The sequence below is a fragment of the Kogia breviceps genome, chromosome X (genome assembly GCF_026419965.1).
Source record: "Kogia breviceps isolate mKogBre1 chromosome X, mKogBre1 haplotype 1, whole genome shotgun sequence".
In the NCBI taxonomy this organism is placed as follows: domain Eukaryota; kingdom Metazoa; phylum Chordata; class Mammalia; order Artiodactyla; family Physeteridae; genus Kogia; species Kogia breviceps.
Genome location: NC_081330.1, coordinates 42,740,718 through 42,754,296, shown reverse-complemented (window position 1 = coordinate 42,754,296; position 13,579 = coordinate 42,740,718). Strand labels below are relative to the sequence as shown.

At 39.7% G+C, this 13,579-nt stretch overlaps 1 protein-coding gene across 1 annotated transcript; it reads left to right on the top strand.

Moving 5' to 3' along the window:
- The first annotated feature begins 2,058 nt into the window (after window positions 1–2,058).
- LOC131748075 (melanoma antigen preferentially expressed in tumors-like) lies at window positions 2,059–4,749 on the top strand. Its single transcript, XM_059050166.1, has 3 exons — window positions 2,059–2,351; window positions 2,806–3,408; window positions 4,236–4,749. The coding sequence occupies exons 1-3, from the start codon at window positions 2,059–2,061 to the stop codon at window positions 4,747–4,749; spliced, it is 1,410 nt and encodes a 469-aa protein (XP_058906149.1).
- The last annotated feature ends 8,830 nt before the right edge of the window (window positions 4,750–13,579 follow it).

Sequence of the window (13,579 nt, the reverse complement as noted above, 5' to 3'; positions counted from 1 at the left end):
TAGTATTTTCATTTTGTAGTGAGTTGCTCCTATGTTGGGTGCATCAATATTTACAATTGTTATATCTTCTTCTTGGATTGATCCCTCCTTGATCATTATGTAGTGTCCATCTTTGTCTCTGGTAATAGTCTTGTAAAAGTCTATATTGTCTGACATGAGAATTGCGACTCCAGCTTTCTGTTGATTTCCATATGCATGGAATATATATTTCCATCCCCTCACTTTCAGTCTGTATGTGTCCCTAGGTCTGTAGTGGGTCTCTTGTACACAGCATATATACCGGTCTTGTTTTTGTATCCATTCAGCCAATCTATGTCTTTTGCTTGCAGCATTTAATCCATTTACATTTAAGGTAATTTTCAATATGTATGTTACTGTTACCATTTTGTTAATTGTTTTGGGTTTTTTTTATTGTAGGTCTTTTCCTTCTGTTGTGTTTCTTGCCTAGAGAAGTTCCTCTAGCATTTGTTGTAAAGCTGGTTTGGTGGTGCTGAATTCTCTTAGCTTTTGCTCGTCTGTAAAGCTTTTAATTTCTCCTTCCAATGTGAATGAGATCCTTGCTGGTAGAATGATCTTGGTTGTAGGTTTTGCTCTTACATCACTTTTAATATGTCCTGTCACTCTATTCTGGCTTGCAGAGTTTCTGCTGGACGATCAGCTGTTTACCTTATGGGGATTCCCTTAAGTGTTACTTGTCGTTCTTCCCTTGCTGCTTTTAATATTTGCTCTTTGTATTTAACTTATTTTTTTGAATGATACGTGGGCCTCTCACTGTTGTGGCGTCTCCCATTGTGGAGCCCAGGGTCTAGATGCACAGGCTGGGCCGCCATGGCTCCCGGGTGTAGCTTCTCCACGGCATGTGGTATCTTCCCGGACCAGGACACGAACCCATGTCCCCTGCATCGGCAGGCGGACTCTTCATCCACTTCGCCACAAGGGAAACCCTGTATTTAATTTTTGAGAGCTTGTTTAATATGTGTCTTGGCATGTTTCTCATTGGATTTATCCTGTATGGGACCCTCTGTGCTTCCTGGACATGACTGACTATATCCTCACGCCCTTATCTGGAGCTCCTTTAAGTAGCACTCTTAAACCCTCTCCTCCTGCACCAGAAAAAAAAGAGGCAAGAAAAAGTTTCGTATCTCTTCGGCAACTCAAACCTTGTTCCCAGACTCCCTTTCTGCTAGCCGTGGCGCACTAGCCCCCTTCAGGCTGTGTTCATGCAGCCAACCCCAGTCCTCTCCCTTGGATCTGACCTCCGAAGTCCGAGCCTCAGTTCCCAGCCCCCACTCACCCCGGCGGGTGAGCAGACAATCCTCTCAGGCTGGTGAGTGCTGGTTGGCACCGATCCCATGTGCGGGAATCTCTCTGCTTTGCCCTCTGCACCCCTGTTGCTGCACTCACCTCCATGGCTCCGAAGCTCCCACCCTTGCCACCAGCAGGCTCCGCCCCAAAGGGGCTTCCTAGTGTGTGGAAACCTTTCCTCCTTCTCAGCTCCCTCCCACTGGTGCTGATCCTGTCCCTATTCTTTTGTCTCTGTTTTTTCTTTTTCTTTTACCCTACCGAGGTCCTTGAGGAGTTTCTTTCCTTTTGGGAGGTCTGAGGTCTTCTGCCAGCGTTCAGTAGGTGTTCTGTAGGAGTTGTTCCACATGTAGATGTATTTCTGATGTATTTGTAGGGCGGAAGGTGATCTCCACGTCTTACTCTTCTGCCATCTTGACGCTCCACAGGAGGAAATAATTTGAGGAAGGCATCTAGGTGGTCAGCATTGTTTTCTGCTAACTTATCTCTGATTCCTATTGGCATTTTATCTCCTGTAATTGTGTGTGTGTGTGTGTGTGTGCATGCACGTGTATGGACACATATACAATTAAATATACACACAAGTCAATTTTGATTCTATTCCTAAAGTAGAGGTCACTTGAGTTGACCCTATGATTCACCACATACTTATTCAATAAGTATATTGTCCATAGCTAACCCTGGATGCAAACAAGTGACTATAGATATCTTCTCAGAATTTCTAAATATTCTCCACTCTGAAGCAGGTTGTTGAAGATGGACCAAAACACCACAGTCACACTCCTAGAGCTTGCTGCAAAGAGCCTGCTGAATAATGAGCCTGCAGCTATCCATGCCCTGGACGAAATCCCAAGAGAACTCTTTGTTCCATTGTTCAAAGCTGCCTTCATGGGTGGGCATAAGACAATGCTAAAGGCAATGGTGAGGGTTTGGCCTTTTCGCTGTCTCCATATTGGGTCATTGAACACACGACGAGAGGCATACTATGACACCTTGGAAGCCATGATTGATGGACTGCAGAACCTCCCTGCTCAGAACTCTTCCTCTTGGTAAGAATATGACCAGTAGAGACACAGGGAGTCAGCAGGAGGGTATAATGTACCCTGGGGCAGGGGAATACTTAACTGTCTCCCAACAGTAGCCAATTGTGAATACTGCAGTCTTTGCAGAGCTATCCGTGAGCACTTGGGGTCACCTTTGGGACTCCATTGCCTTATAGAGTTGATTATAGAATAGAGGTGTTTGAGGATACTATGAATGGAATTAAGTGTGATTACACAGAAGTGGAATATGTGCATTGAGCAAGGGAAAGACCAGAGGTGAAGGAGGGGGTGGGGAAAGGATGAAAGACTCTTCATTTGTGTGGAAAGAACTTCTTGGTGAATGGCAATGAAGTGAAAACCAGGGTTAAAGGGTTCTGTCCCTGCTTTTCATCATTCATCTTGCTGGGTTATATTAAAATCCTCTATCTCTCATGTCTTCTGTCTCTTCCTTTCCTTACAGGGGACCCAAACTGAGGATCCTAGATTTAAGGAGTGACCTGGACTGTGAGACAGTATGCTCTGAAATTGGGACCGCATTCCCTTTCTGTTTTCATTCATGCATGTACTCTCAGCACTCTGTCCTTAAGATAGAGGAAGCTCAGCAGATTGTCAGGAGCCACGGGATTGGTAATTCCGGGTCTGAGCCTCAGTCAGCACAGGAAACCATGGAATTACTAGTGGATATTTCCCTCAATAGTACCTTGAGAACACAGCAATTCCTCTCTTTCCTCTGTAGTAAAGTTCAGGAGAACTTTGGGTCCTTGCACCTCTGCTGCAGAGATTTGCAAATCGATAGAATATCTGCCCACAAAAGTATCCTGCAGTTTCTGGATCTGGGGTGCATTGATTACCTGGAAATAGACCAGGCTAATCTGAATGAAGTCGTCACCCTTTTGCCTCGGGTAATCCACCTGGATAGCCTTACTCTTGGTAACATCCCTTTTAAATCTTATAAGAGGAGAAAATTCAGATCTTTTCTCCTCTGCCTTCAGCAGCTGCACAATCTCCAGGAGCTCAGCTTATCATTCTTCTGCCTCACAGACCAACTGCACAAAGTGCTCAGGTGAGGGAGTTGGAAGGAACCTGGGTTCCCTGAACACCTCCTTGTTAAGACAGAAGAGACCATGCTTGGACCTTCCTAAGCTCCTTGTAACACATTTATCTTTTTGCATCAGCATAGGCAGTGCTGGGAGTTTGAACCTAGCTGGGGGAGAGAGGGGTACCTTATGATGAGCAGCAGATGAGGTTAGAAAAGGAAGCTGTGCTCATTCATTCATTCATTCAGGCACCGGGGGCAGACACTATAAGTCTGTAAATATATTGGTGAAAAAGACTCAGTCCTTCTCCTATTGAACTTTACATCTCTGTAGAGACGAACGGGAGTCATTCAGATGAAGAAACATTAAGCTATAGGACTAATGCACATGCCGATGAATAGGCTCCAATAGTGAACACTGCCAGATAATTTTGCTCCTGTTTTTCCCCCAAGTCTTAGACCCTGCATGGAGAGCTTGTCATCTGGGAACTAGTCAAAGGAAACCATCAGTTGGCTGCTTTCCCAGACCCATCCTCGCCAAATAAGTAAATCAGATCCAACACTGATTATGTCATATAAACTAAGTGCATGTAATTTCTTCACTTAATCCTTCCTGCAGTTCTGTATAATAATTACTGCTGAGCACATTTTCAAGATTAAAACCCTTTACCTCAGAGTGGTAAAGTAACTTTCTCAGGGTCACAAATCTATAAAGTCTGATCCCAAAGTCCACATTGTTAACCACCTATTGCAAACCATGAACACAAGGGTTTATTCTAGAGCCTTAGGTACCTATAATTTGGGGCTCATTGCCCTCATTCTTCTGAAATAACGTTACTTTTTTCTGTCTATAGGGTTGTGCCACCTCAGTTGGAAACACTGTATCTACCTTTCTGTAGCCTTTCTCACAGAGATGTCACTGTCCTGTCCCAGAGCTCTCAGGCCACCCACCTAAGGGTATTGAGTCTCAGTAACAACCAGATCTTCTCAGAAGTTTATGAGCCCTTCCAGACTCTGCTGGAGAAGGTCTCAAGCACCCTGCAACATCTGGAGATAAATAATTGTATGATAACTGATTTTATTCTCTCTGCCCTCCTCCCAGCCCTGAGCCACTGTACCCACCTCCGTGTCCTTAGCTTTGCCCACAATCCCATTACAATGCCTCTGCTCAAGAGCCTTCTGCAGCACTTGACACCATTGATGATGCTGAAGTATGTGACTTATTCGGTCCCTGTCCATTGCTACGAGGAATGGAATTTTCATGACACTTTGGACCAACAGAAACTTGCTGAAGTTCAGGCTCAGTTGGAGGAGATGCTGCACGGGGCACAGCGGGATGACATGACCTGGGACACTTGTTCAGAGTGATTTCCACCATACAAGGAGGTGTTTCAACACTGATGTGTGGCCATTAAAGCATTCCGTTTCTTTATTTCTTTTTACCTGAAACACAAGTTTGTAGAGACACATGTAAAGTCCTACTGTTCTAGGAAAATGGGGTTAGGAGCACTGGATATGTAAACTGATCTCTATAAAAGGGGAACTTTAAAAAGAAAATAGAGGAATTTGAAAGGTCCTCTGGATCTCTTGCCCACTGCCCTCTACATCTTCTGGTTACTAACCACAGTGTTGGGTATGTGACGTAAGCTGACCTAGTCATGGCACATCATTTCCTTATCCACACTGATTGGTTCACTTATCCATTTATGAGCACTTGACACAAGTCAGATCAATTGAAACTCTTCCTAGAGGTGGTAGTTGTTGAATAATTTTACCCTCTAGGGACCTGCAAACTTCTTGTGTTTCTGATTACCTCAGGTGGCTTATGAGAATCCATATGCAACTCAAAGGAAACAAACTATGCCCACTACCTACTGGTATCTTCATCAGCATATTGCTACCTAATCTCCCAGGTCTTGGACCCCTGGCTCATTTATTCCTTATTCCACACACATTCACCAAGTATCTGTCATGGTTTAGGTACTTTTCCAGGTGCTAAAAAAGATAAAGTCCCTGATCTCACTGAGAGTGTAGACATTCCTATGGTTTATCAGTTTCTCTACTCTTACTTAGAGAACTTGGGAAATTATTTATTCCCCCAAAGCACAGTATTTTTTTCACTTTTTCCCCTTACATAGTCTGCTCAAATGATATTGCCCTTTTTATGCTGTTGGATAGCTGCTCAGGCCTCAGGTCATGGCTTGAATGTTACCTCCTCAGATAGGTCTTCTCTTGCTTCCCCATTTAAGTAGATTTTTCCTGCTGCTGCTTTCTCTTAAGCTACCATGTACATTTCCTTCATGGTACACATTGTTGCATATGTATTTCTTCCCTCTGCTCTTCCACTAGAGATGCACTGCTCAGTATGGTGCACCCTAACCATATGTGGCTTCTGAGCTCTAGAAATTTGGCTATGCTCAAATGTGATATACCCTCGGTGTTGAATGCACACTGTGTATCCCAGAGTTAGTAAGAAACAAAGGATGTAGAATAATTAATTGATAATTTACCTGTGTTGTTTACATGTTGAAATGATAACATACTGCATATCAAAAAGAGTAAAAGTAAAAGAATGTAAATGAAATTCATTATATCCTTATGTGTTAAATTGATAGCATTGTATCCAAAGACTTAGTAAGAAAAATGTTTTAATAATTACCTGTTTATATGTTTACATGTCAACGTTATAAAATATTGCAGTTCAAAGACCAATTGAGAGAAAATAAAGTTAATTAATCGGTGGTTCCTCCTGTTTATATGTTGAAATGGTAACATAGAACATGTCAATGGTTGGATAACAGAAACGAATGGAAAAATAGTATTTTGTGTATAGTATTTCCTTGTTGAAATGAAAACAGATTGCAGTTTAAAGACTTAGTAAGAAAGAATGTGAAAGTAATGAATAATGTTTACATTGTTTCCTTGTTGAAATGGTAACCCACACATTTTAAAGACTCAGTAAAACTTTTTTACATTTATTTTTTCTTATTTCTTACATGTTGAAGTGATAAACTCCATTTTAAAAACAGAAAATGTAAAAATTAATTAATAATTTAAAAAATAGTTAATAACTTACCTCCATTTTGCTACTGCATTTCTGATTTAGAAAAACAAACATGTTAAATGAATTCTATAAGTTGTTGCTTTGTTCAAATGGTAACACATGGCATTTCACAGACATCATAAAATAAGAATGCAACAAGGCCACCAATACCCTGACACCAAAACCAGACAAAGACACTACAGAAAAAGGAAATGAGAGGGCAATATCTTTGATGAATACAAATGAAAAGGTCCTGGACAAAATATTAGCAAAACAAATCCAACAATATATCAAAAGGACCATACACCATAAATCACGTAGGATTTATTCCAGGGTCACAAGGATGATTCAACATTTGCAAATCAATCATTTTGAGACACCACATCAACGAAATGAAAGATAAAAATCACATGATTATCTCAATAGATGCAGGAAAACTTTTGACACAATTGAACTTCCATTCATGACAATAACTCTCAACAAAGTGTATATAGAGGGAACTTGTCTCAACATGATAGGGGCATTTATGACAAACCCACAGCCAACATCATAGTGAATGGTGAAAAGCTGAAAGACTTTCCACTAAATTCGGGAACAAGTCAATGATGCCCACTCTCACCACTTATATTTAACATAGTATTAGAAGTCCTAACCACTGCAATCAGACGAACATAGAAATGAAAGGTACCCACACTGGAAGGGAAAAGGTAAAACTGTTACTCTTTGTGGATGCCTTGATACTTTGTATAGAAAGTTATTAAACCTCCACCCAAACAGTATTAGAACAAACGAATGAATTCATCATACCTTCAGGATCCAAGATTAACATACACAAATCTGTTGCATTTCTATACACTAATAATAAAATATCACAAACAGAAAGATTTTTTTAACTCCATTTAAAATCACATTGAAAAGAATATAACGCCTAGGAGTAAACCTAACGAGGGAGGTGAAAGCTCTACCTGAAAACTATGAAACACTGATTCAGAAAACTGAAGATGGATGAAGAGAGGGAAAGATATCCCATGTTGTTGGATTGGAAGAATTAATATTGTTAAAATGTCCATAATTCCCAAACTAATCTACAGTTTTAATGCAATCCCTATCATATATCCATGCCATTTTTCACGGAACTAGAACAAAGAATCCAGAAATTCATATGGAACCACAAAAGACCCCAAATTGCCAAAGAAATCTTGAGAAAAAAAAAGGAATGAAGCTGGAGGTATAATCCTCCCAGACTTCAGACTATGCCACAAACCTAAAGAAAATAGCATGGTACTGGCACAGAAACAGACACATAGATCAACGGATTAGAATAGGCAGTCCAGAAATAAACTCATCCACCTCTGGTCAAATAATCTACAGAAAAGGTGGCAAGAATACACAATGGATAAAAGGCAGTTTATTCAATCAGTGATGTTTAGAAAAATGGTCATCTACATGTAAAACAAAGAAGAACATTCCCTTATACCATATACAAAAATAAAATGGTTTAAAGACCTAAATGCAACACCACAAAACATAAAACTCCTAGACAAGAACATAAGAAGAACACATTTTGACAAAAATCATACCAATATTCCTTTGGATAAATCTCCTAAAGCAAAACGAATAAAAACAAAAATAATCTAACGAGACCTAATTAAACTTAAAAGCTTTTGCACAAAAAAGGAAACCATCAACAAAAATGAAAATAAAACCTAAGGATTGAGATACAATATTTGCAAATGATGTGACCAACAAGGGGTTAATATCCAAAATATATAAACAGCTCATAAATTCAATATCAAAACAACAAACAACCCAATTATAAATGGGCAGAAGACCTAAATAGACATTTTTCCAAAGCAGATGTACACATGGTTAACAGGCACATGAAAAGATGCTCAGCATCGCTAATATTTAGAGAAATGCAAATCACAACAACAATGACATATCATCTCGCCCCTGTCAGAATGGCTGTCATCAAAAGTCTACAAAGAACAAATATTGGAGAGGATGTGGAGAAAAGGGAATCCTTGTATGCTGTTGGGGGGACTGTAAATTGGTGCAGCCAGGATGGGAAACAATATGGAGCTCCGTCAAAAACTGAAAACAAAACTACCATATGATCCAGCAATTCCACTCCTGGGTACATATACAGAAAAATAACAAAAGCATTAATTTGAAAAGATACATGCACCGCAAGGTTCATAGCAGCACTATTTACAATAACAAAGATATAGAAGCAACCCAAGTACCCATCAGCAGACGAATTGATAGAAAAATGTGGCATACACACACAAACACACACAAACACACACACACACACACACACACACACACACACACACACACACACTGGAATATTACTCAGCCATGAAAAGAATGAACTTCTGCTATTTGCTGCAACATGGATGGACCTAGACAATATTATGCTTAGTGAAATATCAGATGTAGAAAGACAAATCCTGTATACCACTTATATGTGGAATCTAAAAAATAATACAAATGATTGCATATGCACAATGGAAACAGACTCACAGATGTAATCTAATTTGTGGTTACCCAAAGGTAGAGGGAAGGTAGGAGGGACAAATTAGGGGCATGGGATCAAGAGATACAAATACTATGTATAAAATGGGAAAGCAACAATGATATACTGTATACCACAGGGAATTATGGGCATTATCTGATAATAACTTGGAGTATAATCTGAAAAAAATGTTGGATCACTCTGCTGTACACCTAAAATTAATATAATATTGTAAATCAACTATATTTCATTTAAAAGAAGAGACAATATACAAAATTATTTAATAATCTGTTCTGATTGCTTACATATTGAAATAAAGCACTGCATTTTAAAGAATTACAAATAAAAAAGAAAACTGAAATTAATTAACCATGGTGGTTAGCACCATGCTTACATAAAACATTAGTTATGCCAGTCTGCTTTAAGATGATAACAGCTTAACTTTGATCGTATACAAAATCTCTACACTTTTACCACTTCCCACCTCATTTTATGTTATTGATGTCCCAGTTTGTATCTTTTATATCGTGAGCACTAATGAATTGTTGCAACTGTATTTATTTTTAATACATTTGTCTTTCTTTTTTTATACTAAAATTAAAAGTGTTTTACCAACCACCATTACAATGTTGGAGTGTTCTGAATTTGACTATATGCTTACTTTTACGTATGAGTTATATGCTTTAATAGGTTTTCATGTTGTTAATTTTTGTTTCCACTCAAAGAACTCCCTTTAGCATTTTTTGTAAAGCAGGTCGAGTGGTGAATAACTCCCTCAGCTTTTGTTTGTCTGGGAATGTCATCATCTATCTTTGATTTCTGAACGACGGCTTTTCTGAATAGACTATTCTTGGCTGTCGGTTGTTTTCTTTCAGCACTTTGAATATATCATCCCACTCTCTCCAGGAGTGCAAGGTTTCTTTTCAGAAACCTCCTGATAGCCTTATGCTGTTCCCTTGTATATGACAAGTGGCATTTCTCTCACAGGCTTAACAATTCTCTCCTTGAAAAGGGAACCCTCTTACACTGTTGGTGAGAAGGTAAATTGATACAGCCACTATGGAGAACAGTATGGGGGTTCCTTAAAAAATTAAAAATAGAACTGCCATATGATCCAGCAGCCCCACACCTGGGCATATACCCTGAGAAAACCATAATTCAAAAAAATACATGCACCCCAATGTTCATTGCAGCACTATTTACAATAGCCAGGACATGGAAACAACCTAAATGTCCATCAACAAAGGAATGGATAAAGAAGTTGTGGTACACATATACAATGGAACATTACTCAGACATACAAATGAATGAAATTTTCCAATTTTCACAGATGTGGATGGACCTAGAGACTGTCATACAGAGTGAAGTAATTCAGAAAGAGGAAAACAAATATCATATCATATACCTTATATGTGGAATGTAGAAAAATGATACAGATGAACTTATTAGCAAAGCAGAAATGGAGACACGGATGTAGAGGACAGACATATGGATACCAGGGTGGGAAGTGGGGGTTGGGTTGAATTGGATGATTGGGATGGACATATATACACTACTATATATAAAATAGATAACCAATGAGAACCTACTGTATAGCTCAGGGAACTCTACTGAATATTCTGTGGTGACCCAAATGGGAAGGACATCCATAAGAGAGCACATATATGTATATATGTATGTGTATATATATATATATATGATTAAATTTGCTGTGGAGCAGAAACTACCATAACATTTTAAAGCAGCTATACTCCAATAAAGATTAATTTTAATAGAGTTGACAAAAATACTAGATTGTTGTAAGTATTCAAAATAAATAAGTAAAATATCAGGACAGTTAAGAAAAGAGAAACTATTCTTTCATTGTCTTTTGTTATTTTTACTATAATGTGACTTCATGTAATCTCCTTTGAGATGATACTGTTTGAAGACTTTTGAGTTTCGAGAACTTGGGGTTCCATGTTGCTCCCACAAGTTGGGTGGTTTTCAGCCATTATTTCGATAAATAAAATCCCCCCTGCCCTCTCTCTCTCTCTCTCTCTCTCTCTCTCTCTCTCTCTCTCTCTCTCTCTCTCTCTCTCTCTCTCCTCTCTCTCTCTCTCTCTCTCTCTCTCTCTCTCTCTCTCTCATTCTCTCTCTCTCTCCCTTCCTCCTCCTCCAGGGTCTCCCATCACCCATATATAAGTCCTTTTAATGGTGTTTTAAAAATCCCATAGATTTCCCCCTCTCTTTTTAATTCTTTTTTTCTCCTATGATTAGATACCTTCAAATTACTTCTTTTTGAGTTTATAAATTCTGTCTTCTTGATAAAATCTGCGGTTATAGCTCTCTATTATATTTCTAAATTCAGCCATTGTATTCTTCAGTTCCATAATTTCTATTTGGCTCCTTTTTATGATTTCTATCTCCTTGTTGACTTTTTCATTTTGTTCAGGTATTCCTTTTCTGATTTCATTGAGTTTGTCTTGTAGCTGGCTGGGCATCTTTAAAATAATCATGTTTAATTCCTTTTCAGTCAATTCATGGACCTCCATTTCTATGGGGTCAGTTACTGGGAAATTATCTTGTTTCATTGGTGAGGTGTTTAGCTTCCTAGATTTTTCCTGCCCTTGAAAATCTGGCATTGGTGTCTTCACACTTAAGGAAACAGTATCCTCCATCATTCTTTACTGAATTTCATCCGGAGAGAAACACGTGTACCAGTCAGCCAAGCTAGGGATACTGGGGGTTCTCTGAAGCCTCTTCTGTGGATTCACCTGCTCGGCCCCTCTTGTTCCATCTTGTGAATGAAGTGTTTGGATGATACATGCCTTTTCTCAATTGCACAAAGCCAGGGCACATGCTGTCATCCTCCTGTTTATGTTCCCCAATTCGGTACCCTGAAGTGTTTAAGGTATGTCTGTTCTCACCATCCAGCAGAGTGGTGCCTGTTCTCTTTATGCACATGGGCATGATCTGTTGTGGTATCAGTGCACCTTCTGCAGGGGTTCCCATGAAAGTGCAGGTTCTGAGAGGGACACGTACATGGAGTGCTGGATGTGCTCGTGAGCAAATTGAGGATTCTGTAGGTGATGGTTCCTAAAAGGTTTGGAAGGTACAGTCTGTGAGGCAGTTAGTAGAAACTGCAGCCCTTTGTTGAGCTTGGTGCCCTGTTTGCTGTGAGCCCGTGCCCTTTCCCTTTTCCTTGCTATCCCAAGACACTTCAGCCATGCTCATCACCACTGAGTTCTGGGATTGGGCAAGAAAGAAGTGCGTTTCCTAGGCAGCATCTAGCACCACTTGGTATTCAGGTGCTCACCACACTCTCACTTTCCCCGATGGGCGGAATTGCAGACCTAGTGCCTAAATCGAGGCATTGATATGTGTAGCCTGGGTGGAAGTTTGATATTGGGAAAGTGAAGCTCTTCTTCGTACTCTCTTCAAGGTGTCTGTTCTTGGATGTTTTTTGTTTTTTGTTTTTTTTGTACTGGATCAGGGTGTTGGGGCTTCATCACTGGATACCACGGCTCCCACATAAACACTCTTGCCCACAGCCGATTAGGCAAAACGTTTAGTTCAGTTGTATATATGTTTGTTAGAACCAGAAGCACTTGAGTATTTACCTTCAGGTAAACAGCATCACAACTGTTCTGTTGCTCCCATGTTCCACTTCCCTGTGTTAGATAAAGCCACTCCTCCTTGTAAAACCACTGGCACCAACCTCCAAAGTGGCCACCTCAAAACAAAAAAAGATAAAAGAAGGAAAATGTGTTCCTGTGAAATCCTGCCAAATCACAAGCAAGAGAAATGTTTTATCATGCTGCCTAAATACAGTGTCTGATAAATGTAATGCCTAAACTGGGCCCCAGATACACAGATCTTTAACCATAGAGTTTCCTACCCGTCCCTGTGGTATATACTAGAGGGTTGTGACAGGGCCCCACTGATGTAGCTAAATATTTTAAAAAGGTCCTGAGGAACTCCTGATCATCATCTCAGAGAAAGAATGATAGGTTTGACGTATCAGGTCTGACAGGAGCAAAATGTGACTTAAGAGGGATAATGAGGAGGCGAGAATTGGTCTTTTGGTCAAAAAAGTTGACCCCAATCACCATCAGGTGAGCATAGTTATGCTCGGTAAAATTGTTCTACATCTTACACTGTTGATCTGCTCATGTGTATCTAATTATAACAACTATATCAGGTCTTGGTGTCACATTCCATCCTATGACTAAATGGAGGTGTTTCCTAAATCCAGTGTAAAGTTTCATAACAGGCTCTATTTTAAATAAAGATATGCCTCCTTTTTTATCTCCTGAATTTATGTATCCCACAAATAATTCTCCACAGTTACATGAGACACAGTGACCTGCATGAATAACTGTCTTCTCTTACTATTCTTTACCCCCAACTAGGACATTTTTCAGTAGGCCTAGAACCACAGAGTCTCTTATCTTTTCTAAATACCTCAACTTTAACCACAGTGGAAAATTTGATCTGTTGCATTTTCTTTATCTCAGTTATGCAGCCATGCCACATTGAAGGAACCTACCGAAGTAATCTGAACGATGTATAGCATTGTTTACCGAAGCCATCAAACCAGAAAGAGCAGATCACACTTATTTTGGACGTACTGATGATCCTGAAGTTTCCCA

What these genes read in the sequence shown, in the direction of transcription:
- LOC131748075 (XM_059050166.1), top strand. Translation starts at nt 2,059, where the DNA reads ATGGACCAAAACACCACAGTCACACTCCTAGAGCTTGCTGCAAAGAGC. An exon ending in GCTCAGAACTCTTCCTCTTG is followed by an intron (nt 2,352 to 2,805) that starts GTAAGAATATGA and finishes CTTTCCTTACAG; the next exon opens with GGGACCCAAACTGAGGATCC. An exon ending in CAACTGCACAAAGTGCTCAG is followed by an intron (nt 3,409 to 4,235) that starts GTGAGGGAGTTG and finishes TTCTGTCTATAG; the next exon opens with GGTTGTGCCACCTCAGTTGG.